The sequence below is a fragment of the Penicillium waksmanii genome (genome assembly GCF_028829765.1).
Source record: "Penicillium waksmanii strain IBT 27052 chromosome Unknown utg000009l:1.0-4314994.0:1.0-4318279.0, whole genome shotgun sequence".
Lineage (NCBI taxonomy): Eukaryota > Fungi > Ascomycota > Eurotiomycetes > Eurotiales > Aspergillaceae > Penicillium > Penicillium waksmanii.
In genome coordinates this window covers 4,008,003-4,033,616 of record NW_026643255.1, presented here as the reverse complement: position 1 = coordinate 4,033,616, position 25,614 = coordinate 4,008,003, and the positions used below count along the sequence as shown (strand labels likewise).

The following is a 25,614-nucleotide window of genomic DNA, read 5'->3' as shown; positions in this document are numbered from 1 at the left end:
AATCCAAATTCCAAGAATCAAAACAGCCGAAAGAGCTTTATTCGTGAAACCCGTAGCAAAGGCAATAGCACAATCGTGTAAAATTGAAATCACAAGCATGACCCAGTAAAAATACCACCATTTGAGGAGAATGAAATTGCGGCCGAATAGTAAAAACGAAGAAAGCAGGAAAGGCGTGTTTTGATACCATTTTTGTACGCTGGCTTGACACTGGAGAGACAGCATCTTGTACTCATACTTCAAGGATTTCAGGAGGTGTCCTTTCCTATCATAAACTATCATTAGGTTGACGTATGCATTGAGTCGCGTCTGTCTTCCGTGGTCATCGCGTAGAGGGGACGTGGCACTCATCTGCAAGGCGCGCAAACACAATTCTTCAACTTTGCAGAGATGGCGTTTCTCTGGATAGGGAACTCCAAGATAATCTAGATCGCTTGAATGTGATTCCGCAATGTATCTGTGTATTCGAGAAAACCCATATCGCATCAAAAGCCTAGAGCCTTGAGATGGAACACTATTGTCACCCGCAGAGGAGAGACCAGATTTGCCGGTCACCCAACGACTAGCCGCTAGGTAGTATTCCGCAAGCCAGGAATACAGACGACCGTAGGTGGAATTCTGAGCCATTTTCTGTCCCATGACGTTCCACTTTATGAGTTGTAAGCAACGGTCAGCATGTGGAAGAACCTGACGGCAATCAAGTAGACTACCCCGATTGCGACATGCATATAAGGCAACGCAGTTAAGAACCTCATCTGCTTGTTCGTGAAACAATGGCCTGCGGCTGTTGACAGAGTAGAGCCATTGATGTACGCATTTATGCATGCAATACCCTGGAACCCCAGGTGTTATGCCACTAGTAGTGTCTGGTCCAACTTCAGTCAATCCATACTGGCAAAGAATTTTCATACATTTAACGAAAGTCGGAAGGTTTCGCCCAATATCAGCAAGGGGGGGTACTACCCCCCACGTCGTAGAAGTGCAGCCCAAATATCCTGGTTACTGAAAATGCACCAGTAATTCGCTAGATATGCTGCATTTGGATTTTTGCGATTGATTTCTTTCATGGTGATCTCCCATGCGACATGTACTGGAAATGTTGGCGGGGGATTCTCCGGCACCTGCTCCGACCACTGAGCCTGATAAATTTCCAGGTAGTCACGGCAGCTGATATTACTGTTCTTGATGTAGGCTCCAACACTGGAAAGGGCCTGTGGGAATCCATCCAATTCCTTGATTAGGTCATGAGCATACGGCTCTGGTCATGAAAGGTCAGAAAAGAAAGATTAAAAAAGTCACTTCCGGACTTTGAGGCACTTACCTTTGCCTAGATCTGGTCTCTCTGAAGTTCGAGACAATATCTCAAGACTCTGCTCCGTGTTACGAAGCTTTTTCACTGGTACTTCGGTTCCCAGATTCACGCCTGGATTTGTCGTGGTAATTATTATATGCCCTTGCTGTACATCTGGAAAAAATCTCGTAAGGCCACATGCATCAGATTGGTCATCGGCGTCGGCTATACCATCAACCTCATAGCAGTCATACACCAGGAGCCACTTGTCATTGCCTGATAAGCTAAGCCATCTTTTGATTGCGGGAACAGCGGCAGTGGCATTGCGCGAGTAAACGATTTTCTGAAGGGCAGATAAGGAGTCATGATCTTTGGTTATGCGATCTGCCATTTCCAGAAAGCTACAGGCGAGACGGTATTCATCAGAGGCATCGAGCCAGAATATGGCGGAGTAGTTGTGCAAATTTTGCATGATGTATGCCAGAGCAATTTGCGTTTTGCCGATCCCCGAAATACCAAGGAGAATAACAGTCTGCTTTGCGCTGTCAGGCTGGAGAACCTGTTTTATTTGAGCCATCTCCGCTTCTCTGCCAACAAAATGACGAACAGGAGGCATGTCGATTGATCTGAATCGAACATCGAATTCATCTGTGTTAGATTCTCAACTGTCAGCCAAGGACCACCACCAGTAACATTATCTGAGGTGTCGGTATAGACCTACCGTCCGTGAATGAACCATTGCCAAAAGTGATACCATCATTGTATGCATGTACTGGCACTTCACATAAAAGCTCTTTAGCAAAAGCTGCTGCTGCCAGAGCCGCGTATCTTTGCCATTCTTTATTCTTGTGTGAGTCTGCATAATCACAAATGCCACGCACTACCAAGGACGGAAAATGGTTCATCAAACCGGCAGCCTCCATTTCGAAACATAAGATGCCGAGTTGACCAGCAAGTTGATCTCGAGCTTGGGCATCCTTCATGACTTGATTGCCCGACCCAATGGTTCCATAGTGTATACGAGGTTCTTCCGAGGTCCGTGGCCGCCTGGCTACGATTCTGGTACGGTCGCATTCATCGCAGTTGGCGCGGTCACTGGCGGAATTTTCATGAGTGTAACTAGCATCATAAAGGTGATCGTGTCCCTCCGCTGGCCTGTGGAAAGAATCTGGACTTGCTTGCGTCTCTGTAGCCACTGCCTTTGAGATATATGACTGAAATCGCTCGCTGCCTTCTACCATACGGGTTGCTTGAACCTTTGCCAGTGCTGTGAGAAGCTCAGCTGGAGGCATATTCAATGTCCCGGTACGCTCGAATTGATCAGACGACATTGTTTTACCGGTATCATACTGAACAACACCGGGAAATTGTCCTTGCGGCTGACTGACGACAACATCGCCAAGCCTGATATCTGTACCGAGTGATGGAACACCGCCTCCGATGCCTACCATAAGCCCGATCCGGATGGCGGGAAATGCTACGCACATATGGGTAGCGACGACTGCTGCAGAGGTCGTTCCATAAATCCCTGCTGGCAGGGATGCGATAACAACATTATGACCATTAATTTCACCTAGCTGGTAGCAATTCTGGTCGTGGCGAGGTGTGCGAAGTGGAGGATGAGTCGCATCCAAAACACGTCTTGCTGCAGCCATCTCCAAAGGGAGGGCGCAGATCCATCCGACGGTGTAGTCATCTGGGGACATCATTATGGTTTGCAAAGAATGGCATTCATTGACCATAGAATAGTAGATAAGTATCAGAATGGTTGCGAGGGAAAGAGAGCTTGAAGATTACCTTGGGGCATTATTGGCTATTTGTTGTACATTAGCCTGCGGCTGAGATTGGTTAGAATGAAGCGGTCAGAGGGTTGCAATGCAGGAGTTACGTACGTCGCCTTGGACTCAGCATAACTTAGTTCTCATAACCAATGAGATAAGATGAGGATGATCGGGGCGCAGCAGAGTCAGGGCCAAAGCTGGAATACGATGTGGGAAGAATTTGATCTTGTTTACGCTCAGAGTCTTTGCAGTTGTTCGTAGATTAAATTTGGTATTGAACTGTCCGTTGCTTTGGGGTTTGTTTTCAGGGCGTGTATACACCTCGATATAGTGAAGTAGGAACAAGCCCCAACTTTCAAGGGATGAAGTGGTATGCGGCTCAATTCTGGGAGTCCAGGGGTTCGGGAAATTAGATTGAGCCACATACTTTCACAGCCAATTGTTTTCGTGGAGTGGGGATATACGTGATCGACATCGAGGGGATTATGTAAAATATTTGCTTCTTTTGCGTCAGCTCTTGGTCTCAAAGTTCTTTGATGATCTTGTGCACGAATATATCTCATGTTGGCTGCCGATGCATTTGGCATCTAATCCCCAGGGTAATTGAGTGCACAATCCGTCTATCTACACGAGATAGTTATCATACTGCCGTTTCTCGACATCCAAAGAATGGAAACTGGGTTGTCTCTACGCTAAGGGATCAAGGCGCAGGGGAATGGGGCTGAAAAAACACCTTGGCAGCCTCACTGTCACACAGACACAGCCTCGCCTCTATCGTAGATCAGGCGGGTACGGCTGGTTCAAATTCGTCCCCTTTGTCGGTCCCTATGACTACGGAGCTCTATAACGCCCATCGCAGGCCTACTATTTAGGCTCACCGCCCTGGAGGCCGCCTGTGACATTCACGTCCCAAACTTACTAGTGTTCCCCACACAAATTTAGACCTCGCTGATATCTTGTTGTGATTACATGACATGGCATTCTACATAAATGCACGGAAACTCTTCCGAAGGATGTTTGTCAACCCGAAATAGAACCTGGCCAAAAATGGAACCTGGCCAAAAATGGAACAGGGGCCAGAAATGGAAATCCTACTAACCCCTATTAGTCAGGTATTGAGCAATGCCTTGATTGAGTCGAAGAAATCTTCGGACAATAGAACCATCACTTTGGCCATAGCCTCTAATCACCTGATGGTAGTTCAGAAAATACGTCCTATCAATGACTGCAGATTTGGAACAGCGGAGCAGATGCATCCTGTGTTGTGAAGTAGCTTGCAAAATCGCCTTGCGCTGTTAACTTAGCTAGGAAATGCGCCTCTCCGCATACTGGACTAAAACTGGCTGCGATGTCCCCGGCCCATCAGCGTCCTGCGCGCACATCATACGCAATTCGGTCAAGATCGACGGCTATCCGCTTCCAGTTAAGTTTTTACGATCGCTCGCTCTGATCGTCTTACGCCAACGGTCCTCGATTTTCCAGATCACAGACCCCAGCCTCAAGTTCCGACCCCCGGGAAAGAATTGGCCGCAGGGCTTTTACCGACGACACCCGCGGTTGAAAGCGCGACGGCTGCGAGCGATCGATTGGAAGCGAGATAGCCGGCAGATCGAAGACAAAGTACGACACTGGTTTACCATCATTCGTCGAGAGCTGGCCGATCCGGCCGTTCTGCCGGAGAATGTGTATAATATGGACGAGACGGGGGTTCTTCTTAGTGTTCTCAGCACCCTCAAAGTGCTCGTCGGTAAGGACGATTTGAGGAAGCATCGAGGGACCACAGTGAAGCGGACGCTAGTCACGGCGATTGAATGTATCTCCGCCGAAAGGTGATTCCTACATCCTCTCTTTATCTGGCCGGCCGCCACCCATCGTAGTTCGTGGACTACTCACCCCACCCCCGGGTGGCATTTTGCCTGCTCCAAAACACACTATACAGACACAGAAATCAGTCTGTACTGGGTGGAACATGTGTTCGATCCGCAGACTCGAGACCGAGCGGGCGGTCGGCCACGACTCTTAATCAACGATGGTTTTGGGACCCATAAGTCTCTAGAGGTCATAAAGTTCTGTTTTGCTAACCATATTATCCTATGTCGTCTTCCTTCTCATAAGTCTGACAAACTGCAGCCGTGCGATGTGGGTGTCTTTAGTCCTCTGGAAACGGCATACAGGGCACAGGTTGAGCAGGCATGTCGGGCTGGAGTGAATAACATCGGCAAGCCTCACTTCACTTATCTTTATGATCGCGCCCGAAAAGAGGCATTCACATCCCGCAATATACGGTCGGCATGGTCCAGAAGCGGCCTCTTTCCATTCGATTCTTCGCGCGTTCTCCAGGAGTTTGAAGCGCCCCAGCCCGAGATACAGACCGCGGTCCGTGTGGTCCACCAAACCGTGTCCTCCAATCTCTCTTGCATTCCAAATACCTCTGATCATTTCGCATTACTAAGGAGAGAGATCGAGCAAGATACCCTCCATCGCTTCTGTACTTCGTCTTGGGTTAATACGACGGATAGGAATCCCAATGTCAGGGTCATATTGGCGCCATGGATTTGGTAGAGCATTTCTTCCTGCAGTTAAAACCAAACATTGATCATGGCCACGTTCCTCTTTTCTTTGGAATCATCGCCTGTTCAGGGCTCTGTGTTGCAGAGGGGGGGTATTTCCAGCGTGAAGACTGATCAAGGGCCAAGACCAATACGGGTCATGAAACCACCTTTAAAATTCTATTTGAGAAATTGAACTAAAAGCTACGGCCCATGGTTGTGAAATAATCAAGTCATCGATAATGTACACTTTCCTGCTGGCTTCCAGCCTACTTACTAGTAGTTAGTTCACAGTATACACCATAAAAATTGCAAAATTAACAATGGATGGCGGCTTGAAACCTTACAGCTCACGCATCTCAGTTTTCTTTGATGGTCAATCAACCTCTAAAATTTGCCGTGTTCGACAGACAAACGACGCCAAATCTATGAGGTGGGTCGTACCATAGATGCAGCTGCATAAGGTGTAGGGTGTGTACTTTGTAGGGTGCGTAAAGTGGGTCTTTCTACAAAATGAACTAGATTTTTGTAGAGGGCAGGGCGTGGATTGTGGGTCTATTCGCGAACACGATTTTGTAGGGTGTGTTCCGTAGACCATGAGTCAGAATGCAAATTCAATTACTCACTGGCGTCATGGGTATTAATATTAGTATATAAATCCTGGACGCCGAAGGTCTGACTTGCTAGAATTTCGAACATTCCCAGGGCTGCCGATCTTCTCCCAAAATTCACAATGAATTTGGCCATCCCAACTCAATGCTCAGCCCTATCAGAGCTGGGCTCTTTCTTGCGTCCTCTCTCTCAGTCACCGACGTTGATTCTTGTGTGATTGTAGAATCAGCATTTTCAGAGAGTGAGAGATGTTCCGAAGAAAAGGTAGCGATGCTTGATTCCTTTCGATCATTGTAAAATTCTGATATGTTATAGTTTCGTTATCGTCTCAGCCAGACACCGGAGCTGTCTATAGGACTTTTTATCAACGACGGGGGGAATGACCGACTTATCGGACACGTCATTGGAAACAGGATATCTGGTGGACGTGTAACTGAAGGATCTATCTTGATGCCCGAAAATTGGCGGACTCTTGCCCGCAATGAAGCATTTACTGCAAATGGAGAAGTGATTGGAAATGATCCTAATGGCACAGCCATCGCTGTCCACTCCGTTTCCATCTCCCCGGAATATCAGGGCAAGGGGGTGGGGAAGGCCATGGTTGCGGCATACATCCAATACATCAAGGATGCAAAAATATCAGCAGAGTGTATAATGTTGATTGCTCACGATTACTTGATACGATTTTACGAGAGCACAGGCTTTGAGAATTGTGGGAACAGTCACTGCCAGTTTGCTGGTGGTGGGTGGTTTGACCTGGTAAATTCCCTAATCGTACCTGGATTTTGCATCTACTGACATACAGTCTAGGTTTATAATATTTGAGGTAGCTAAACGGAAGACAATTTTCTACCAAAAACAAGCGCAGGTGAACGATGTCGTATCTGATCAAATAGTCTCTTGGGAAATCCGATGGAGCCGCGTTAGATCCTATGGGTAGGTATTGAATAGAAGTAAAGTGGTTATTGCATACTGTGCCTGTGCTTATTATAGATGGAGAATTTGTAGCATTTATGTCGTGTATTACAAGAAGCGCAACGAAAGTACCACCGTGATATTCTCCAATTTTGAGTTCCACATTAAACCCTGCTGAAAAACATCGACAATTTTGATTAGCTTCCATTTTTAACAAGTCTCCGAAGTCAATCGTCTTCGCTGGGACCTTTGACCCTCCTACTCGAGATTAAACGAAAGGTCATCAGTGACCCAAGGTAACCAAAAGAATCCAAACCCCCAATGATCTCCGGATGCTTGGAATTAAGGCAAGTTGGATACTCGATAAAATCAAGAATATGTTCTGATATAACCCTCGCCATTATAACTTTCAAAGCTTGGAGATGGGAAGGATTCAGCTCCATGGACTCTCGAATAACTTCGGGAAATATGGCCGAGCTCCAATGTGCATCCAAAAATTGGTGGAATTTGCGAGTTGCTAGAGATTTCAATAGAGCAATCCCAAATTTGTGATCCGCGACAAGTACTTCAACATTGTTCAAAGCTATTTTTTGGAATTTCTCGAGCCAGTCGACATATTTTCCGAATTGACCAAATCGACTCCATCGAAGGTGCCAGTGGTAGTAGAACCTGGTTGAAATTGAAAGATATGTCCAACTTCTCGATATTGAGTTAGATAGAGGAAAGACAAGACGCGTTCGATTGTCTCCGGTGCGTCCACTTCCAGATTGATCGATCGTTCGACAGATTCCTAAGAACATCGGTTACCGAAACAAATAGGCCAACTTTCTTTCATACCTTGAAACCCCCACAAAATGCACTTTTGAAATAACTTAATTGTGAACAAACAATAGCCCGATGAGCTTTGAAGGTGATGTCTTGACAGATAATCTCCATATTAGAAAATTACCCTTCTAAGAACAAGGCACGTGTTATGTCAACGATGCCCGACGCGGCCGACATGGTAATATTTTGAATAAAATAAGGCAGGATTCCACGTATGGATGCTACGTAGTGTGATTGAGGAAATGAAGACAACGGAATTGATGGTTGAAGAAAAAAAAGAGAATAGCTAGGAAATAAATGCATTATGTAGAAGTTTGTAGACAAAGGACTTCCCCATTCTAAAAATTAGCAAGCAACGGCCAAAAGCAACTCGGACAGGTTAGAAAAAGGACCCGAAAAGATCACGACTTGGAAATATTTTATTGAGATGAGGTTAACTCTGATCCATGGATATAAGAATTACTTAGCATAGGAGAGATCAACCCATTTATGAACAAGAGATATAAGGGCACTGTGACGCAACAAAATTCATTGAAACTGTATCGAATTAGGATGTGTGTACTTCCACAAGGCCGTCAATTGTGACATTACCAGAGTTCACCGAGCAGATATGATATCGGAATTTAGATATGAACGAGAGAAATAAACAAAATTTTAGAAAATTGATACGTGCGGCAAGGTGGACGAATGGTCTAAGACTCGGACTATTCATCTATAGAATCTTCTTGTTGATGTGTAGCTATTTGTTGCAGATGATGCAATCAGCATGCTTGATGATAATAGCCGGATCGACGACTTAGAGAACCCCGTTGAGCGGAAGGACCCACAATCCTTATTTCGAGAGATGCTTTGATAGAATTGTTGTTTCTATTGTGATAAACTATCGATTTCTTGAACTCAAGGTCGATTTTTATTGGCGTTTCAAGCCGTGCAGGACCTTAGAGACATCCATGATTAACCAGCTGCCAAAAGAATTTTCTAACGAGACCGTGAGAGATTCTATGAGGATTGGGTTTTCTGCAAAGCCCCTAGCCCCCAAGCCTCGGAAAGAGGCCGATTACCTCCAAATCTTGGCCGATGTCGTGATTTTATATCCACATAATACCATAGCTCTAGAAAGATGCAGCTAAGGTGTCTTGCACATTTCCGGGTAGCTTGTATAAATTTCAAGAACCTTGGAAGATATCTGTTTCGAGCTGATAGTAGTAGCATTGCGAGCTACAATTTTGATCATTCACTTTCCATTTTACAATAGCGACTCGGTAAAGAGCCATGGGGGTGGGGAAGGGCGCTGAAAATGGCATACAGGACCATGAGATATTGACACCCAAAGATGACCCTGGCAATGGAGCTGTCGAAGCAAAGCCCAGCGACAAGGAAATCGCCCTGGAGAAGAAATTATTGCGAAAGATTGATCTCCTCATTATGCCCCTCATTGTGGTCATCTATCTGATGAATTTTATTGATCGGTGAGTATTTGTTGGGACTCGGAGTTTCGTCGATGGCCTCTTTTTCTGAAGGATGTATAGAAACAACTATGCTGCAGCCAGATTACAAGGTCTGGAAGATGATTTGAATCTTACATCTGAGCGATACCAGGCTGGTAAGTTTGCTTCGCGTATCTCGACAGTAGCCAGCCACTGACAGATTCACAGGGCTGGGAATATTCTTCGTTGGATACATTCTCGGTAGCGTGCCGTCGAATCAAATATTGAATTATACAGGTCGCCCGTCACTCTACCTTGGTCTTACCACCATCGCCTGGGGCCTTGTTTCTGCTCTAACAGCATTGGTGCAGAGCTATGGTGGAATTCTTGGTTGTCGGCTAGCACTTGGTTTTGTGGAGGCCCCATTTTTCCCAGGTGTGCTCTTCTACTTATCCAAGTGGTACACGAAAGGAGAACTCAGCATGCGAATGTCCCTCTTTTATATCGGGTCTTTAATTGCCGGGGCACTTGGTAGTCTGATTGCGGCCGGCATTCTTCATAGCCTAGCCGGTAAGCATAGACTCCCCGGATGGCGATGGCTATACATCATAGAAGGAGTCATCACAATCGTTCTTGGTTTCCTTGTGATACTTCTACTACCAGAGTTCCCGAACACTTGGAAGGGCCTTTCGCCTGAGTTGAGACGAGTCGCCAACCGCCGTATGGCAATTGAAGCTGCTGAAGCCGATATAGACGAAGGAGAAGGGATGTCGCAGGTAAAGGGCTTCATTCTGGCAATGAAAGATATACGAGTGCACGTTCTGGCATTTGCCTTTATGTGTAAATCAGCCGCAGGAGGCTTTTCCTTCTTTTTTCCTACTTTGACTCAAACGCTTGGCTATAGCAATACCGTGTCTTTGTTGCTCTGCGCTCCACCATATGCCTTCGTGGCTCTTTGGAGTATCGCGCACTCATGGGCATCTGACCGACTGCGCAAACGCTTCTGGTTCTTGATATACCCAATGCCCGTCGTGATTATCGGCTGGATAATCTTCATGACCACTGACTCCTTTGGGCCGAGATATCTCTCGCTATTCCTGATGTTGATGATCTTTTCTATCAATGGAACGTTCTTCGCGTGGATAGCGACAAGTATTCCCCGGCCACCGGCGAAGCGCGCGGCGGCATATGCCTATATCAACGCTGTCGGAGGCAGTGCTTCCATCTGGACGCCCTTCACCTACCGCGACGAGGACAAGCCCCATTATCGGCCCGCGCTAGGACTGAACATTGCTCTGTGGGCAGTCACAGCTGCCTGTTTCATGTTCATGTACATCAACCTGACGCGAGAAAACAAGCGCTTAGACCGACTAGAAGACGAAGACGTGCCCCTGAGCCACGAAGATTTCGAGCGATTGCAAAAAACCGCCGAGATAGAGGAGAGTTGATCTTGCGACCGCGCGAAGATTGCAGAAAAACCATCGATTTGTGATTTAAATAGGTTGTGTAGACAAAAGACATTCAAAGTTGTTTCATCTAGTTCATCAATTCGTGACAATTCTATGCATGATATAGATCAATTCATCTTCTTCAAAAGTTCCTTGCCATCTAACCAGCGCTCAAGATTTTCTGCTACCTCGCGGTACCAGCCGTTGATCAGCTCTTCCTCGCCGTATCCCATGTGCGGACTCAGGAGTACCTCACTGCGTCCATCGCGACCCCACTGAGTTGTTCTCCATGGACTGTCAAGAGGGAGTGGCTCCGGGTCGAAGACATCCAGCGCAGCTCCTCGAATTGAACCGGCATTCAGGGCCTGTAGGAGTGCCGCCTCGTCGATCAAGGGACCGCGAGATGTATTGACAATCATCGCGGAGGGTCGCATCGTCGCGAGCTCTGGACCACTGACGATTCCCCGGCTACGCCCCGAGAGGACATTGTGCAGACTCACTACATCAGCGCGAGCGAAGAAGTCCGTCTTGGAAGGGGCCACCTCAAAGCTGCCGGCGGGAAGACCCTGGGCCTCGGCTTGCTCATTGGCCTTCTCTTGAGTCAAATTGGTCGACCAGGCGAGGACATTCATGCCGAATGCCTGAATGGCAATCTTGCCGACCTGTGAGCCCAGCTTGCCCAGCCCGAGGAGACCAAGATTTTTGCCCGAGAGGTTCACGCCCAAGGAGCCTTGCCAGGAGCCCGCCTTGACAGCGGCATCATCACGCGCGACATGACGGGCCAGGCCAAGGATCAAGGCCCAGGTATGTTGGACAGTTGAGTTGACCCCGGGAGGTCGTCCTTCAGTCCCGGCGACTGGAATACCACGGTCGGCACAGGCTTGGAGATCGAGGGAGAGATTGCGCGTGCCGGTTGTGAGGAGGAGTTTGAGGTTGGGGAGGGCGGCGATGGTCTTGGCGGAAATTGGGGTGCGTTCGCGCATGGCTAGGACGGCGTCAAAGGATGATAGACGTTCAATCAGCTCGGCATGCTGGACAGGATCGCGCGGGTCGAGTGTCTTGGGGAAACTGACGATCTCGATGCGGGATTGGAGGTGGACGAAGTGGGCGGGTGCGATGCCCTGGTAGTCGTCGAGGATAGCGAACTTGGGCATGGTGGGGGTGAGTGATGGGGAGGGAGGGGGGGAGAACAGTTCAATTCAGTAATTCGGAGCTAATCTATGGCAATTGAGGTGATGGAAGAGACATAGAAGTAGAAGTGAAGTTGAGTGAAGTCGAGTGACGGTGGAAAGTCGCGGTTGCTTTCCCCGCGCCCGGCTGAATGCTTATCCGCAGTGCCTTCTGCACATTTCATGCATTGCATTGTATTGCATTATAACTACTACAATACACTACACTACACCATTATACTTCACATCACATCTATTTATTCCGCAGGATTCAGTCGTCAACATCCAATATCCATCATTCATTATCCATCATCCATCATCCAACTTCCACTATTTCTTCACTGGCTGCGGATCTCGCATCATCAATGTGAACCGATCCACGCTCTTCCCTCCATACAGCGTCCGATCAAGAGCCATTTCCTCCAAGGGCTTCCAGCCATACTTGATATATACTGGATATCCATCACCAGTGGCTTCAAGATATACTCTCACCCCGAACTGGTCTGCCTGATCACAGCCCCAGCGCAGCAGCTTTGATGAAAGGCCTCGTCCTTGATATTCAGGGAGAATAGCAAGCAGATCCAGAACTAATGGGAAAATCAGTCAAACGCCAAGAATAAACAAACCATCCTCAAGAAAAAGCGAACAGTTGACTTACCCATGTCCTGCTCGGTGGTGAATCGCTTGCGCGAAGTTTCCAGTAGCTGTCGAAAGGCTGCATACATCGCCTCATTCATCGGCCGAGGGGCCAGGGCTTTGAAATCACGCGCAGCTTCTTGTGCTTTCTCACTGAGAACAGGAAGTGTCTCGCCGACAAGGGCCTTGGGGATATGCCATCGACTGTAACCAATAATATCTCCACTCGCCGGGTCCACCAGCTTCAGGACGTGCATCTCCGGATTCGCCAGATGTTTCATCGAATAGACTGCCTTGTACTCCCCTAACCTTTCATCGCTGGCCTCTGGGAAGACTTCCTGAAGCAACCCTTGATGCCGGAAGCTGATTATATTGACATTGGCCAGGCCAGGCCCGTCGGCCTCGGTGGCGTATTCAATTTGAGGATCCATTGTCGACTCGCGACTCTATCGGCAATTATCAGTCGGGTGCTTGCGTTGGACACTGATGGTAGTTAACGAGTAGTTGTACCGCCGAAGTTGAAGTTGCAATTGTGGTAAAAAGCTGAGCTGCCTTGACTCGACTTGACTCACTCGGAGTTCGGACCTCAAACGGTCAAAGACCCCCGACTCCCCCACTGTTCCGGAGACCCTCCGCCTGTCGGGGTCCCCAGAAGGAAAAGCGCACCGCGATTACCATTTTCCTATTTAGTTCCAATTCTACACCTCCCCGTCTCAATCTGGAGCAGAAATCGGCATCCCGTAAGTAGTCTCGGCTCTGTCTTTATATCTTGGATGCAGAGTCCTCTCCTCAAGGGGAATTAAAGGACTTGATGTGTTGCAATATCCACTTGGCAGTTTCTAACGCGATGGTAACATATCGGGGCGCTATTATTCGTCCGTCGAAGCTGACCCAAGATGCGTTCCTTCATCGACAATAAGGCGGTAGCACAAAGCTGCGCAGATGCCAGTGAATCATTCTCACCAGGGCATACAGTCCTTCTTAGCATCGGTACTATAGTATATGACCAGTAAATACCCAAGGTTCAACCACTTCAGGGGGTTGGTGAGGGATAAGAGAATGAACTCTCACCTACCAGCCCTGGAGGTGAGCTTCCAGCCCAGTAGGTTGAAGAGCAGCATGCCCAGGTGTATAATAGTACTACTCAATGACTTGTAGCCCGAGGACTACATGCAAATCGCCAAGGTTATTCTGCACAAATCTTTGTTGCCACGCGAGAAAGCGGGACAATCGATCGCTTCAATCTAGTGACAGAAAAGCAAGGGACAGATATTAGCCACTGGGAAAACGGATTATCTTGATCAGCCCCGGCGACGCCGTGATAATTTTCAAATTGGCAAAAATAATTCGTGAATTGATGACGTTGAAAGCACATGGACCTGGAGTGGAGGAAAATGTCCCGAAGCAGCTGAAGCCACGCACATGTGATACAGGACAGCGAACGGCGATAGAAAGTGGGTATTGAATTAAGTCATTTCTCAACATCAGTCGATCAGCGGCCAATTGCCTAGGTGATCGACTCGGTGTTTTACGTAGTCGGTTAAAGTTTCGGCCGTTACATCGCATGCATCGGGATCGCATGCCGAGGGTTCAGCCACTGCCACCGATTACAATTGCTTCAATATTCAACTCTCCCCGAAAACCGAGTGATCTATGTGCGGTTTGGATTTTGAATCTTGATTTCAATACCCAGCAAAACATGCAAATTGATCGTCAAAAATCACCGGTTGCATCTTTTAGTCATACCCATACTCCTGCCCACTCTCTTCTCCAGGCTGCAATACGAATCCTGTGGATTCTATCTCCACAGCACGCCCTACTACCCCGCACCAGCGCAGTTTCGATTGTATAATGAATTCCTCGAGCTGGAAAAACATCGTACCACCGAGAGGAATTTTCGAATTGCACAGAGTAAAAGTCGCCGTGGCCACGAGTGGGATCTCAGCCCCAGCAGCCCCCGGAGATGTGACCTTCGGTTTCTCCAGCACCACATCTAGCACCACCTCCAACTTCTCACTGTCTCAATTCATTTACTCCGTGTATCGGATTTCATGTAGATCCGATCTCACCGGCCCGGGAGTCTGCTTATTCCACGGCAAGGTTTCGTCATAAAGCCTCTAGTCGACGCTTATTCTTATCATCGGAGACATCCGTTCGGGTTGAACCTCTCTCGCTGGCCGTCGCGGGAACGCTAAATCCAAACAACCTTTCCTATGTAGGTCCCTAGCTGTGCCGACCCACCAGGAATCGCCCGAATTTGCTCTTTTGGTCATTCGGTGGATCCGCCAGCAGCTGTACCGGCCCGGCGAGAGCGGAGGGACCTGGGGCCCCGGAATTTGCACCCCGCGAAGAGCTGGATACTTTATGGGGTATTGCTCCCCCGGATTGTTTTATATCTGTAATTCTCCAGGTCCACATTAGAATCTCATTCTACGATTTCCCTATCTCTTCTTGCTGTCGTTGCGCTTGATTTCGCCCCGATATGGTTTCAGATGACGAGGTTACTGATGCGCACCATCATGCCGGAATAGACAAAAAGCAAAATGACGACTCAATATCGAAAGACCCTATCAGTGGGATTGAGAATGAATATGATTACGATACCGAAGAGAAACAGGTAATCGGCGAGCAGCGCCAATTGCCTGACCTGCAGCGCAGGCTTCGAAGCCGCCATTTGCAGATGATTGCCATTGGTAAAAGCCACGCCCTCCATTTACCGCGATGACTTGCTAACGATCATATACTAGGTGGTACAATCGGAACGGGTCTATTTATCGGAAGTGGAACAGCCATTTCATATGCCGGACCTGTCGGAGCACTCATCGCTTATATCTTCGTCGGCTCCATCGTCTTTTCCGTCATGACAGCGCTCGGAGAAGTTGCAACGTTCTTACCTATTCCTGGAGCTTTCGCCTCTTATGCCACTCGATTGGTGGATCCAAGCCTGGGATTCGCAATGGGCTGGATATATTGGTTTTCTTGGGCGTCGACCTTTGCGCTCGAATTGGTATTTCCTACCCGCTCCCTGCTAGTCATCCACTATGGATTGGTTTCGGCGTTAGATACTCATCGCTAACGGAATTTTTCAGACAGCGACAGGATTAATTATAAATTATTGGAATGATACCATTCCGATCGCCATTTTCATCGCCGTTTTCTTAGTGGTTATTATCTTATTGAACCTTCTCCCGGTCAGCTTCTTTGGTGAAACCGAATTCTGGCTCTCAAGCATAAAGGTCTTGACCGTGATTGGATTCATGATTTTTGCTATCTGCATGAACGCAGGAGTCGGCAAAGAAGGATATATTGGCTTCCGCTACTGGGTCGACCCAGGGCCGTTTAACAATTACCTCATTGAAGACAAACCTGCCCTAGCTAAATTTGTTGGGTTCTGGGCTGTCTTGATTAAAGCTGGATTCTCATACCAAGGCACAGAATTGGTCGGTATCGCTGCCGGTGAAGCGGAAAATCCGCGCAAAACCATACCCTCCGCTATCCGAAAGGCGTTTTTCCGAATTATATTCTTCTTCATCTTCACCATCTTCTTCATCGGTATCGTCGTTCCATCAAACGATGATCGCCTGACTGCAAGCGAAGGCAGCGGAGCCAGCGCCAACAACGCAAACGCCTCGCCTTTTGTTATCGCTGCTAAGCGCGCCGGCGTCAATGTATTGCCATCGATTATCAACGCTGTCCTGCTCACTGTGGTTCTGTCAGCTGCCAATTCAAATGTCTACAGCGGCAGCAGAATTCTAGTCGGCCTCGCGCACGAGGGCTTCGCACCCAGGGTGTTCGTCAAAACCACCAAATGGGGTGTTCCCTACTGGAGTGTCCTGTTCACATCGGCCTTTGGCCTGTTGGGCTTCTTGAACCTGTCCAATGCTGGAAGCACTGTATTCGAATGGCTCATGCAGATAGCCGGATTGGCTGGATTTATCACCTGGGCATCGCTCAATATTTGCCATCTGGCATTCATGCGCGCATTGAAAGCCCGAGGAATCTCGCGTGACATTTTGCCATACAAGGCACTCTTCCAGCCATATTTCTCATACTACGGCCTCTTCTTCAATGTCTTGATTATCATCACGCAGGGATTCACGGCCTTTATACCGAGCTTCAGTGTGACCGACTTCTTCATTAACTATCTCAGTCTCATTCTTTTCACTTTGCTTTATGTGGGCCACAAGATTATTGTCCGTCCCTCGTTTGTGAAGCCGATTGATGCCGATATCGATACCGGTCGGGTTGACCTTGATTGAATCATGATAGAAATAGAAATACACCTCATTTACTAGAAAGTCTTTGCATCAATACATAGTACGGGGAATCAATTAGATTTCGAACTCCCAGCAACGTGTCAATTTGAACTCATGTGTTTCGGCAAACGAAGATTCTACCAAAATATCTCTAGACTTAAAAGCACTCTCATACCAGCAAAGGTGCTTCTTCTAGATCTGCAATGTCATGGAGGGGTGGTATAAGATGAGAACTCGCCCGGGCACGAGACACATACGTACCGTGACGTGTATACTTCCAGGTGCGAGTGAGTGTGATAGAATTGGGGATTCCCCGCAGTACAGGATTTGCCACCGTACCCACCAGGCTCGCCTGTGATGCTTCACCCCTAGATGTTTCTTTTCTGCTCAAATCCGGTGTCTGAAACATTCAAGCCAAATGATTTTTTCGGCCTTGAAAGTGACCGAGTACCGACACACGCTGTAGTATCTGTTGAAACGGAGCTTTCTTCGGATTTACGATTTTTCATTAACAACCTTGGAAGTGTTCGGCTTCCGGGACTAAAGCCGTGTTCTCGGTTATCTCCGACGCGCTCACCGTTCAACCCAACGAACTTCTTACTTCACAACACCTTCTTCTTCTTCAATTTTACATTTATTTTACACGCCCTAGCTCCATCAACATAACGAATCGACCTCAACACTTCCAACCTTTTGACATCCCCAACATGAGCAAGCTCCTTGTTGTATTCGGTGCCACCGGCCAGCAGGGTGGTTCCGTCATCGACTTTGTTCTAAACGACCCCGAGCTCTCGAAAGAGTATTCGCTACGTGCAATCTCTCGGGACTCTTCAAAACCTGCTGGACAATCTCTCCAAAAGAGGGGTGTGGAGGTTGTGTCTGCCGACATCGACGACTCTCAGTCCCTTCACGCTGCAGTAGCCAACGCCCACACTGTTTTCATCGTGACTACCACGGTCTACGATCAGCATCTCAAATCTCGCGAATTTCGGCAAGGAAAAGCAGCTGTCGACGCATCGGTCGCTGCTGGTGCCAAATATCTCATCTTCAGCACGACCCCAGCATGCGAGCGCCTGTGGGGACACCCAGTCGACTCCTTCGATTCCAAGGCTGAGATCGAAAGCTATATCCGCGAACTCCCGATTGGCAGCGCATTCTTCGCGCCAGGAATGTTCATGCAGAACTTTCTAACCAACCAAATCCCTCGCCCACTCCCCGGACAAGAAGGCGGCGAGCTAACGTACGCTATTGCAAATTTCATCTCCCCAGACGCTCCAATTCCCCTCATCGAGGCAGCAAAGGATAGCGGCAAGTACGTCGCTGCTATTCTCGCCGCGCCAGAGAAATACGCCGACTCAACATTATCCGCGGCAACTGGTTTCTATACGTACCGTGAAGTCGCGGAGATCATCACCCGCGTCACGGGCAAAAAGACAATCTATGCCCAGATCCCACAGGAGCAGTGGGTTAGCTATCTTCCCCCCAACTACCAGCACTCAATGTCAGCTATGATGTGCTGGGTTGAGAAACCCGGGTACTATGGACCTCAGACGAAGGAGTTGGTTGACTGGACCGTAAAACAAGCAAGGGGCAAACTGACCAGCCTCGAAGAATTTATTGAGGAACACGCGAAGGAGATTTTTCCGCAGTAGGATTTGTCTTTCAATTCTACCTTGTTAGAGATTTTCCAGTAGGGTTGTTTGTCAACACTCGCAATGTCGATATCCCCGGTCAATGTTTTCAATACAAAATCAGCCAAGGTTTATATCAACCAAATTTTTATTATTACTAGTATTGGTCTTATTCGAAACATTAAGCTAAGACCTCCGATATATCAAAATATATGGAAAGTGCCCAGAGCTCGCCGATGGAAATTATAGCATATAGGCATCCTAGTACCTTTACTAAGAAACCAGTCGGCGTTTAATGAAATCAACCACATCTTGATCATACTTCTTCATATAAGTATGATGCGCGAGATTGTCGTCATCGGGGAGTGGTGAGCTGGAGAAATGTCAGCATTCATTGATGTATTCTCATCCGAATTTCAAATCGATTTGTATAACATACCAACACTGGTTATCGCCATAGTCGCAATAGCTATGCAATGAGTTTGCGAATGGATCGCACGACGAAGGGTTCAGGCGTGGGAAGATCTGTCGAATGATTCATTTAGATTGCGGTTCTCGTTAGTTCTTAGATGATGATAAACATACTCCGAGGCCAACCGAGCAGTTCCCGGTATTCCAAGGTTGGAAGGGAACGAATGTTTCATCGCCGTAAACAATGTTCGCAATGACTAGAGATGTTCATTAGAGCCACAGAACTGAATGCCGAATTTTAGTCAAGAACTCACCACTCGTGTTGTATGATGGGTCAAGTGGTGGAACTGGGATCAACAGAAGAGAGCTTGTTCCGCAAAGAGCTTCCATGGTAAGCACAGCACCCTATTTTAATGTGTAAGCAGTTATCGTCCCCCTCCCCCTCATAATAGCGGGGGACATACCAGAGAGTATCCGACAAGTGCCAGTTTCGATTTCGGGCAGCTTTTCACATAATCCGCAACATAACCCTGCAACATTAGAGCTCCAGAGGAGACTGCGGTGAACTTGTCTTCGGGATCATGATCAAAGGGAAAGCCAAGAGTTGTTGACCCGGGAATTTGGTCGATGATTTTGTCAGACAAAGCCTTCATCACGCTTAAATCGTTACCAGGACCCTGGCCCCTGGAAATGATGACATGGACGCCGGAGGCACAGTCTTTCGAAGGGACAGTTTGTGCGTGGGTTTCCTGGACCAAACCGACCAAGGCAACGCCAAGGAGAGCCTGGAATAGCTTCCAAGTGAACATTTTTGGTCTATCAGAAGTGCGGACGAATTGAGATTGGATGAGCAATGCTGTTCGAAGTGACCGTGTGAATAAATTCTTGGCTCCGGGTAGAAGTGGAGGAGTTTGTGCTCAAGCCAAATGATCCTCTCAAGTGATGCGAAACTCCTTTTTTTGTTTTTTTTTCTTCTGGACCTCCACGGCTCACGACAAGACTGGCTTGCCTCAAGCTGGCTGGCTGGGATATGGCCCGCCGACCTCTTCAGGGGGTGTTCATTGGACCCTGAAGGAACGTGTGAAACTTTAAAGACCATGTGTGGATTACTTTAAATGCTGAGCTGAGAGATTGCGTCGAATCCCAGGGCGGGTTGAGCTTCAAAGCTTGGAATTAAAATTGTGATCGGCAGGGCATTTGTTTATGCGGAAGCTTACTCGTACTATCTCCTCGCATTTATCCATCCCCTTCCAGGATACCAAACATCAGTAGTACGAGTACTTTCAAACAGGCGCAGTTGAATTTAGTTATCTTGTTTCTAGTTAATTTACCTGGAGTAGAAGCAAAATGGTTTGTAGTAGGAACGACTAGACTCGGTTTTTGCATTCGTCGAGATAGTTCACACAGGCAATGCGGGAAAAAGAAAACACGATTTAACGCCGCCTGTTGAGTCTCATTTATTTTGAGGATGGTGGAGAGATGGAGCTGTTTGGATTTCTTTCAAAATAGACTCGAAAATAATAAAAAATAAAGTTGTTGCTCTGTAGGGCTGTTTCTACCATCAATCCCGCTGGTCGCACTTCGTGCATAACCTGCCATAGTAAATCCAGTCTAACCTCCGCACTAGAATAGTACGAGGCACAACTCTAGCCGAATTATAAAATATACGCGGCGAATTGAAGGTTCTGATACTATGTTAATATTTATGTAACGGGAATCTAGAAAATTGCGATATTACACCGCACAAAATAACTATATGTTGCTTGACTACAATGCTCTGGCTTCTTAGTGCCGCCTGACAACACGGTCCACCACGTGTCGGGCAGAGGCCTAGACCGCGCCTTGACTATTACCTGTAGGCTTCAGTGGTAGTAAAATAGCATATTATCGTGTGGAATTGAAGAATTTGATGCTACTATAATCACATCCTGGCGATTGTGAAAAGTCGTGACGCAAGTCAAGCATGATTATGTCAGCGGGTATCGGGGCTTCTTTGCAGGGGCCAAGAAGATTCATTAGCACTAGTCAACGAAATGATGGAGTCGTTCTCTGGTTCAATGAATCATCTTGGAATGGAGAGAGAAAATCCTGTTGTCAGATCGGAGAAGTATTGGTCGTGGAGTGCGATACCCAAAGCTGTTCCGGAACCCCGGCTAAATAAGCTTTGTGGCAGAAGGAGAAACCAGAATCGCCATGGTACGCGCACAAAAGTTGTGAAATATTGTTGGGAGCCTAGCATTATCGCCGCATGCGGCTCAGAAGAGTTTGATTATGATGAAATTGACTGGCATATGGCCAGTATCAAGCTGTCGCTCATGTCGACAAGTAATTCGCTCTCTACTTGTCAAGGTGCTGCGTATAAATCAGGTACATCCCTTGAAAACGACTTAGAAAATTTTCCCTTCTTGCAGATCTTATACACCGGGTTTTTAAAACGTCTATTCTAAAGCAAAATGCGTTTCGGATCACAGATCGCCTGGCTTTTTGTCGCCGGAGGCGCCCTCTCCTCGGCGGCCAGCAGCTCCAGCTGCTCTCTCACTTCTAGTGACACAGACGTCCTCGAGTACACCTGGGCACTGTCGAACTTCCTGAACTCGTTCTATCAGACCGTTCAGCTCAATCAAAGCGTCGCCTCCTTGGTGTCCAACACCACCAGCGGCTCTAAGGCTCTCGCGAACCTCGAAGGCATTGTTCACGCCGACAACCTGACTGCCGAGGCCGTGAGAGAGCTCGGCTCCAAGGCTCCCGACTTCAGTGAGCCTTCATGCCAATACACCTACCCTCCTATCAGCAGCATTCAGTCGTTCGTCAAGTGGGCCTACCAATTTGAGTCCACCCTCAGTGGCGCTTTTATTGGCGCTGCTGGCTACACCCAATCGCCCGAGGTCGCCTTTTTACTTGCTCGCCTTGCCGCTGAACATTCCGCTCACTCTACCTGGATTGGTAGCCGTGTCAACTCTTCCATGTTCGAGGCAAATGCCACTTCTTTGGTCCCCGCATACGCCCCTAGCCAGGTCCTTCTGAAAGCAAACAATACTGGTAGTCTGGGAACGTACCTCGGCGACTGTGTTTCTGCTCCAAAGAACCCATGCGGTGTTCTTCAGATTGGTCCGCTGGAAGCGAATATCACTTCCAGCTCCGCGGCAGGCTCGTCCAGCTCTGCGGCAGGCTCTTCCACCCTCTCTGGGCAGCAGTACCTCTGCCTCCGCCACTGCCACTGCCACCTCGTCTTAAACGTAATAGTGAATATAGGCGTTTGGTTTTAAATGCTGATATTATGGTGGATTTGGATAATAAACTATCGAGCGATGGGATTGGGGTTTCAACATCTATATAATAATCAGAGGTCAGCCCGAGTGTGACGAACTGGGATAATAAACGACTAGACTGTTGGAAGGAGAGGGATATTTTGTACTAGTATTTGGGAACAGGTAATTTTCTTGCTGATCTCAAGCAATTGAAGTGTTAAGAATCAATATCTCATTATGCCCACATCGAGTGAGGGTTTTAACTATAAACATTTTTGCGGTAAAGTGCATCATATGTACAGAGCATTCATCGTCATCCCGTTTTGCTTTTTGCGAGAACAGAATTTTATTCCGCCCGCTCATTTCCCTCAACAGAACTTCCAGTAGACCCCTCGCTAGTTGCAATTGTAGCATTTCCATGCCCCTTTCCTGCTTGCACAGAAGTCAAGTCCTTAGCAGCCTCGAAACTAAACTGGGGACCACGGTACTCGGTTCTTCCGCGGATAAACCACCAGATTGAAACCAATGTCATCAAGCCGACAGTGATGACGCTTGTATAGTTCATGTTCTGAGCGGTGACAGGCATCACCTGGGGAAAGCAGAAGAAAACCACGGTGACTAGAATGTAGGCCAAAGAAAGGATATTGACTGCCATTCCCAGCTTTCTTCCCATGAAGAAAGGCCCAGGTACAATGTTGCGACGGCCGGTCAAAACATGGGGCAGAATGGCACCAAAATAGGACAGAGTGCTCAGCACAATGAAAGACGAGATGAGGGCCTGGAAAGCCGTGGTACTTCCAACGTAGATACAGCCGAGGCATGTAACTAGTGCGCTCATGGCGCACGTAGCACGCACGGGGCAATTCAGGGTAGGGTGAACCTGGGCAAAGTAGTTCGAAAAGGGTGTTGCGCCGTCACGGGCCAAGCTCCACCACATTCGTCCTCCGGTAACAAAGGTGCCGATGAGAGTCGGGAAAGTAGCCAGGAATAACACTGCAATAAGACCAATGGCACCGGTAGTAGTTCCTGTTGCTTGTCGGTAGATCTCAGCAGTAGGGAAATATCCCGAGCTGCTATCAAAAACAAGATCAATATCTTGGATCGAATAAAACAAAGCGATAAGGTAGATGAAGGAGGTGCTGAAGGCTGTCAACATTTGGAGCATGATGCCCTGAGGCACTTTGACCTGTGGCTTGGGAACTAAATAGTATGAATGGTTAGCATTTCCATTCAATCGGATTATATAAAACAAATTAATTGGCATTGAACTCACCTTCCTCTGACAAATGGCTGATACAGTCTGGAACTCCAACAGCGAATGCAGCGTTGAGAAGACCCGTCATAAAGCAAACTCCGTCAGACCAGCCACCGGTCATGTTATAGTATGTCTTCCATACTTGGGTGGAGCTGGCATGTGTCTTTGGCATGGCTGCAAGGACCACAATCGTGGCAAAGAGTCCGCACATAGATAAGATCAGAGCGAGTCGGTTGATCATAGGAATGTACCTATTTCCGAGGCAAACAATCGCACAACATGTCCAATTGACAATTTGAAAGACGATGAACACCTGCCAGGAATTCCAGGTAATGTCGTCGTGACGAAGCAGGTACATAGCCACCGCTTCGTTGCCCAACATGGAACTCATTGACGAGGCCGACAGAAGCCAGGCACAGGCGTTGAGATATCCGGTGAAGAATCCAGCAGCGCGACCATGCTTGCCACTCAACACGGTCGACCAGTAGTATACTCCGCCCGCGGAGGGCATCGAGGATGCCAATTCAGCCAACGAGGCCGAAATAGCCGTGTAGAAAACGCTGACGAGTATCAATCCATAGAGTAGAGCCATCGGGCCCCCATTCATGAGCGCAGTCACGATTGTACCACCGGTAGCGGCCCAGGAACTAATTGCACATATCCATGTCAGTCAAGATTGGGAACAATGAAAGAACAAACCAACTTACTTAGCGATCACAATTCCCAAGCTTGTTACACTCCATAGTCCGAAATTCCGCGACAGCTCCTGCTTGTGACCCAGTGCAGCTTCCTGGCGCACTGTATCTATCTCGGTGCTATTTCTGATCCCATTCTCGCTGGCGCTGGCCTGAGCCGTGTTCTTCTCAGTGACAGCCATAGTGTCACGTATGATTTCAGTTAACGGCAAGTGGAAATGAGAAAGAATCAGGAACAAGGTGAAAGAGAAACGAAAGAAACTCAACAGACAAAACACCCATGCCCCACCAACTAGCACGGATAGATGTCAAACTTCTTTTGAATACCCCTTTCGGGGCATAGACGGGCCCATCATTTACCACGCGAGTTTCCACGCGAGTTTCATGCTCAAGGAAATTCCCCGAGTCCAATTCAGTGTTAATACATTTCATGCGCGAGAACCCCTATTCGCCGAGCGTAAGTGGATACATGCAGCAGAACGATCGGGAGGCTGCGATACATTCTCAAACAATCAAAGTTTTCGCCGGTATCCAGCCCGGGCATCGCCTGCACTCAGTTGAAAGTGAAAGGTCCGCGGGCTCCGGTTTAACCAAAACCAGACCCCTCTCTGGCGATGGACCCATTTATTAGCCTTCAGGGCATTGGGTGAAACCGGCACCTCGATTCCGATCGTATCGATTTCATGGTTCCAGATCTCCATCACGAGAAAAAGACGCGAGGGACTTGACCCTGCATCAAAATGTGGCTTATTGCTTCACAAAATTGACAGCGACATGGAATAAATTAGTGGCTGTCGGCAATCGCCGTGACCTGCCGTGGCGAAGTAAAATAGCCCCCACGACTTAGCGTGCTTGGAATGCACCTAACGAGAAACGAAGGATCGAGAGCTCATCCAGGACCAGCGACGCCCTATATTTATCTCCACTTGTGGATCTTGCCGTCAAAGATCGGCGGGTCACGGCCCCGCTGAGTTGATTAATCTTTACCCAATTGATGCGAAATATACGCAAGAAGGCGAAAGAACACATTTCGATGATTCGAAACGTCACAGAGAAGGGAAAAGTGCTTTGCATGTGGGTGTGCAGTGCAGGGATGTATCGCAATGCGTGAAATTGGGGTTTGTTTCTGACTTTTCTATGAGTCTATTTTGTAAATCCAATTGTTCCTATTCCCATGGTCAGGCAAACCCTCCGAGGTCTCGGCTATTCCTTCATATCCGATAAGTCTCAGGCCTCAGCGCTTCTTGGCCGCGCCGATCAATACCCTTATAGGTGGCTCATACCATTCGATGCTTCCGATGGAAGTTAATCAAAGCCGTAAGCCAATGAGACCCGTGCACTTCTGAACCTGAACGAACCTCTCGATCCTTGGGTAAGTGGAAGTTTCCCGCCGCCGCCGCCAAACTCAATTTCCTTCTGGAGGGTATCCTGTGCTGTTTCTGACTCTCATTCTTCAAGAGCCTCC

The 25,614-nt window shown here is 47.9% G+C and overlaps 11 protein-coding genes across 11 annotated transcripts; 6 read left to right on the top strand and 5 right to left on the bottom strand.

The window, feature by feature from the left end:
- Positions 1-959: 959 nt before the first annotated feature.
- On the bottom strand, positions 960-3,000 carry N7481_011839 (5'-methylthioadenosine/S-adenosylhomocysteine nucleosidase family protein; the record flags this gene model as incomplete). The annotated part of the gene is made up of 3 exons (XM_057271058.1): positions 960-1,258; positions 1,322-1,939; positions 2,013-3,000. The coding sequence occupies 3 exons, from the start codon at positions 2,998-3,000 to the stop codon at positions 960-962; spliced, it is 1,905 nt and encodes a 634-aa protein (XP_057118232.1).
- Positions 3,001-4,383: 1,383 nt separating this feature from the next.
- N7481_011838 (uncharacterized protein) lies at positions 4,384-4,905 on the top strand (the record flags this gene model as incomplete). Its single annotated transcript, XM_057271057.1, has 1 exon — positions 4,384-4,905. One exon carries the CDS (start codon positions 4,384-4,386, stop codon positions 4,903-4,905), a length of 522 nt encoding a protein of 173 aa, XP_057118231.1.
- Positions 4,906-6,683: 1,778 nt separating this feature from the next.
- N7481_011837 (GNAT family N-acetyltransferase) lies at positions 6,684-7,058 on the top strand (the record flags this gene model as incomplete). The annotated part of the gene is made up of 2 exons (XM_057271056.1): positions 6,684-6,992; positions 7,044-7,058. The coding sequence occupies 2 exons, from the start codon at positions 6,684-6,686 to the stop codon at positions 7,056-7,058; spliced, it is 324 nt and encodes a 107-aa protein (XP_057118230.1).
- A 2,187-nt stretch (positions 7,059-9,245) lies between these two features.
- On the top strand, positions 9,246-10,848 carry N7481_011836 (uncharacterized protein; the record flags this gene model as incomplete). The annotated part of the gene is made up of 3 exons (XM_057271055.1): positions 9,246-9,442; positions 9,503-9,576; positions 9,629-10,848. 3 exons carry the CDS (start codon positions 9,246-9,248, stop codon positions 10,846-10,848), a joined length of 1,491 nt encoding a protein of 496 aa, XP_057118229.1.
- A 128-nt stretch (positions 10,849-10,976) lies between these two features.
- N7481_011835 (D-2-hydroxyacid dehydrogenase family protein) lies at positions 10,977-12,002 on the bottom strand (the record flags this gene model as incomplete). The annotated part of the gene is made up of 1 exon (XM_057271054.1): positions 10,977-12,002. One exon carries the CDS (start codon positions 12,000-12,002, stop codon positions 10,977-10,979), a length of 1,026 nt encoding a protein of 341 aa, XP_057118228.1.
- A 345-nt stretch (positions 12,003-12,347) lies between these two features.
- N7481_011834 (GNAT family N-acetyltransferase) lies at positions 12,348-13,084 on the bottom strand (the record flags this gene model as incomplete). Its single annotated transcript, XM_057271053.1, has 2 exons — positions 12,348-12,604; positions 12,676-13,084. 2 exons carry the CDS (start codon positions 13,082-13,084, stop codon positions 12,348-12,350), a joined length of 666 nt encoding a protein of 221 aa, XP_057118227.1.
- A 2,051-nt stretch (positions 13,085-15,135) lies between these two features.
- Positions 15,136-16,912, top strand: N7481_011833 (uncharacterized protein; the record flags this gene model as incomplete). The annotated part of the gene is made up of 3 exons (XM_057271052.1): positions 15,136-15,346; positions 15,401-15,660; positions 15,743-16,912. The coding sequence occupies 3 exons, from the start codon at positions 15,136-15,138 to the stop codon at positions 16,910-16,912; spliced, it is 1,641 nt and encodes a 546-aa protein (XP_057118226.1).
- Positions 16,913-17,616: 704 nt separating this feature from the next.
- Positions 17,617-18,561, top strand: N7481_011832 (NmrA/HSCARG family protein; the record flags this gene model as incomplete). The annotated part of the gene is made up of 1 exon (XM_057271051.1): positions 17,617-18,561. The coding sequence occupies one exon, from the start codon at positions 17,617-17,619 to the stop codon at positions 18,559-18,561; it is 945 nt and encodes a 314-aa protein (XP_057118225.1).
- A 252-nt stretch (positions 18,562-18,813) lies between these two features.
- Positions 18,814-19,760, bottom strand: N7481_011831 (uncharacterized protein; the record flags this gene model as incomplete). Its single annotated transcript, XM_057271050.1, has 5 exons — positions 18,814-18,913; positions 18,980-19,065; positions 19,126-19,208; positions 19,266-19,356; positions 19,416-19,760. 5 exons carry the CDS (start codon positions 19,758-19,760, stop codon positions 18,814-18,816), a joined length of 705 nt encoding a protein of 234 aa, XP_057118224.1.
- Positions 19,761-21,404: 1,644 nt separating this feature from the next.
- Positions 21,405-22,217, top strand: N7481_011830 (uncharacterized protein; the record flags this gene model as incomplete). Its single annotated transcript, XM_057271049.1, has 1 exon — positions 21,405-22,217. The coding sequence occupies one exon, from the start codon at positions 21,405-21,407 to the stop codon at positions 22,215-22,217; it is 813 nt and encodes a 270-aa protein (XP_057118223.1).
- A 328-nt stretch (positions 22,218-22,545) lies between these two features.
- Positions 22,546-24,331, bottom strand: N7481_011829 (Amino acid/polyamine transporter I; the record flags this gene model as incomplete). The annotated part of the gene is made up of 3 exons (XM_057271048.1): positions 22,546-23,399; positions 23,473-24,101; positions 24,162-24,331. 3 exons carry the CDS (start codon positions 24,329-24,331, stop codon positions 22,546-22,548), a joined length of 1,653 nt encoding a protein of 550 aa, XP_057118222.1.
- Positions 24,332-25,614: the final 1,283 nt, after the last annotated feature.